Source organism: Ailuropoda melanoleuca, chromosome X, assembly GCF_002007445.2.
Source record: "Ailuropoda melanoleuca isolate Jingjing chromosome X, ASM200744v2, whole genome shotgun sequence".
Lineage (NCBI taxonomy): Eukaryota > Metazoa > Chordata > Mammalia > Carnivora > Ursidae > Ailuropoda > Ailuropoda melanoleuca.
Genome location: NC_048238.1, coordinates 90,882,468 through 90,884,923, shown reverse-complemented (window position 1 = coordinate 90,884,923; position 2,456 = coordinate 90,882,468). Strand labels below are relative to the sequence as shown.

The window sequence follows — 2,456 nt, the reverse complement described above, 5'->3', positions numbered from 1 at the left end:
AGCCAGTTTTTTGGAAGAAGCCCACAGTTTGGCTGCTTCATTTTGTTCTAAGGCTAGGCCTCTGCTTCAGGTTCATAGATATAAGCTGTCCATGGGTACAGTTTGCCTTCCTGCTTTTCATGTTTCTCCAAGCCAGGAGTATTGGTGGCTCAGAGACCCCACCCCTTAAAATCCCTTTGTTGCTCTCTGAGGATAATTGTTGCCTTGGCTAGATTGTTACATAGGGGGCAATCATCACTTAAATTGCCATAGCAGGTCCTGGCCTGCCTTAAAAGGGACAAGATTCATGGGTTGAAGACAGGGTATTCTGGGGGATTGGGGACAGCCTTCTAGCTCCTCCTGAGTGTCAACTTGAGAACTTTGGAATCCTGTGATTTTAAAACTTCCAGAGGTGCCTGTTGTCATACAAAGTGGCAAAGTGGTTTTTATTTTGTTGAAATTTGGAAGAGCATGCTGCAGATATGTTTAACCCATATGTATTAGATATTCCAGCTGTAATTTTTGACAATGGATCAGGACTCTGCAAAGCCGGCCTGTCTGGAGAGATTGGACCCCGTCATGTCATCAGTTCTGTTGTGGGGCATCCTAAATTCAACATGCCATTATCAGAAGCCACTAAGAAAAAGTACCTTGTGGGAGAAAAAGCCCTACACAAATATGAGGCCTTGCATTTGCACTACCCCATTGAGCGTGGACTGGTAACAAGATGGGATGACATGGAGAAACTCTGGAAGTATCTTTTTGAGTGGGAACTAGGAGTAAAACCTTGTCAACGACCTGTGCTCATGACTGAGCCCTCCTTGAACCCAAGGGAGACTCGAGAGAAGATGGCCGAAGTGATGTTTGAGACCTTCAGTGTGCCTGCTTTCTACCTGTCCAATCATGCGGTGGTAGCACTATATGCATCTGCCTCTGTCACAGGATTAGTGGTGGACAGTGGGGATGGGGTCACTTGCACTGTCCCTATCTTTGAGGGTTACTCCCTGCCTCATGCTGTCACCAAGCTCTACGTGGCAGGAAGGGACATCACAGAACACCTCACTCGGCTCCTCCTTGCTAGTGGAAGTACTTTCCCTTGCATACTCAATAAGGCCTTAGTGGGTGACATCAAAGAGAAGCTGTGTTATGTGGCCTTGGAGCCAGAGAAAGAGCTATGCAAGAGGCCAGAAGAGGTTCTGAGAGAATACAGACTGCCAGATGGGAATGTTATCCACATTGGAGACCAGTTGCACCAGGTGCCTGAAATTCTTTTTGCACCTGACCAGCTGGGTATCCACAACCCAGGACTATCCAAAATGGTGTCCAGCAGCATTATGAAGTGTGACACTGATATCCAAAAGAATCTTTTTGCAGAAATTGTGCTGTCTGGAGGCACCACTCTTTTCCCTGGGCTTGAAGAAAGACTTATGAAAGAAATGGAACAGCTGGCTTCCAGAGGAACTCCCATCAAGATCACAGCTTCTCCTGATAGATGTTTCTCTGCATGGATAGGGGCATCCATTGTGACCTCTCTGAGCAGTTTCAAGCAGATGTGGATCACTTCTGCAGATTTCATGGAGTTTGGGACATATGTTGTTCAGAGAAGATGCTTTTAAGGAATCCAGAGCACAAGAGACTGCTTGAAGTGTCAGATCACAGGAGCACTTGTGGAAGGTGACATCTTCTTTTGAGCTTTGGCATGGTGTTTGATAAAATTGAAATGACATTTTCGTTTCAGTTCATTTTTGGTGGCAGCAGAGTAATTTCTGATCTGGTTAACAAATCCTTTTATGTGGTTCTATTTTACCCTTTCTGGCTCATGGACATTGTTAGTTGTTTTCTCCAGAGAAATGCTTTGTTTATTTGTTGAAGTTGTGTCTACTTACAGGGTTTATAGTTAAAGCAGGTGCTTAAGCCTCATGCCCAGATGCTTGACTCAGAAGGATCCTTAGGTCCTTCATTTTAATCAAGTATCTTGGATATTTTTGACAGAACTAGTGCCAAGGTAAGGCAAAAATCACCAGAGAAAGTGTGAGAAGTGGAGGGGAATTAAGTAAAATAAATGATACCCTGCTGTTAGGGCTCAACAGACCCTTTCATTCAATTGATCCTTTATTAGCAAAATAGGGTTCTCTGCTGTTATCAGACGTTAGGCAGCTAAATAAGATGAAGCTGTTTTCCTTGGAAAAGTGGAGAAATGTGAACAGAAATCACTATTTTATTAAGGTTCTCTAAGCTCAAGACCCCTACTCCCAGTTGGAGTTTTAAGAATCTGCACCTCGGGGCGCCTGGGTGGCACAGCGGGTAAGCGTCTGCCTTCGGCTCAGGGCGTGATCCCGGCGTTATGGGATCGAGCCCCACATCAGGCTCCTCTGCTATGAGCCTGCTTCTTCCTCTCCTACTCCCCCTGCTTGTGTTCCCTCTCTCGCTGGCTGTCTCTATCTCTGTCGAATAAATAAATAAAATCTTTAAAAAAA

At 45.1% G+C, this 2,456-nt stretch overlaps 1 protein-coding gene across 1 annotated transcript; it reads left to right on the top strand.

The window, feature by feature from the left end:
- The first annotated feature begins 360 nt into the window (after positions 1-360).
- On the top strand, positions 361-1,596 carry LOC100472383 (actin-related protein T1). Its single transcript, XM_002925706.4, has one exon. The coding sequence runs from the start codon at positions 462-464 to the stop codon at positions 1,593-1,595; it is 1,134 nt and encodes a 377-aa protein (XP_002925752.1). The 5' UTR covers positions 361-461; the 3' UTR covers position 1,596.
- Positions 1,597-2,456: the final 860 nt, after the last annotated feature.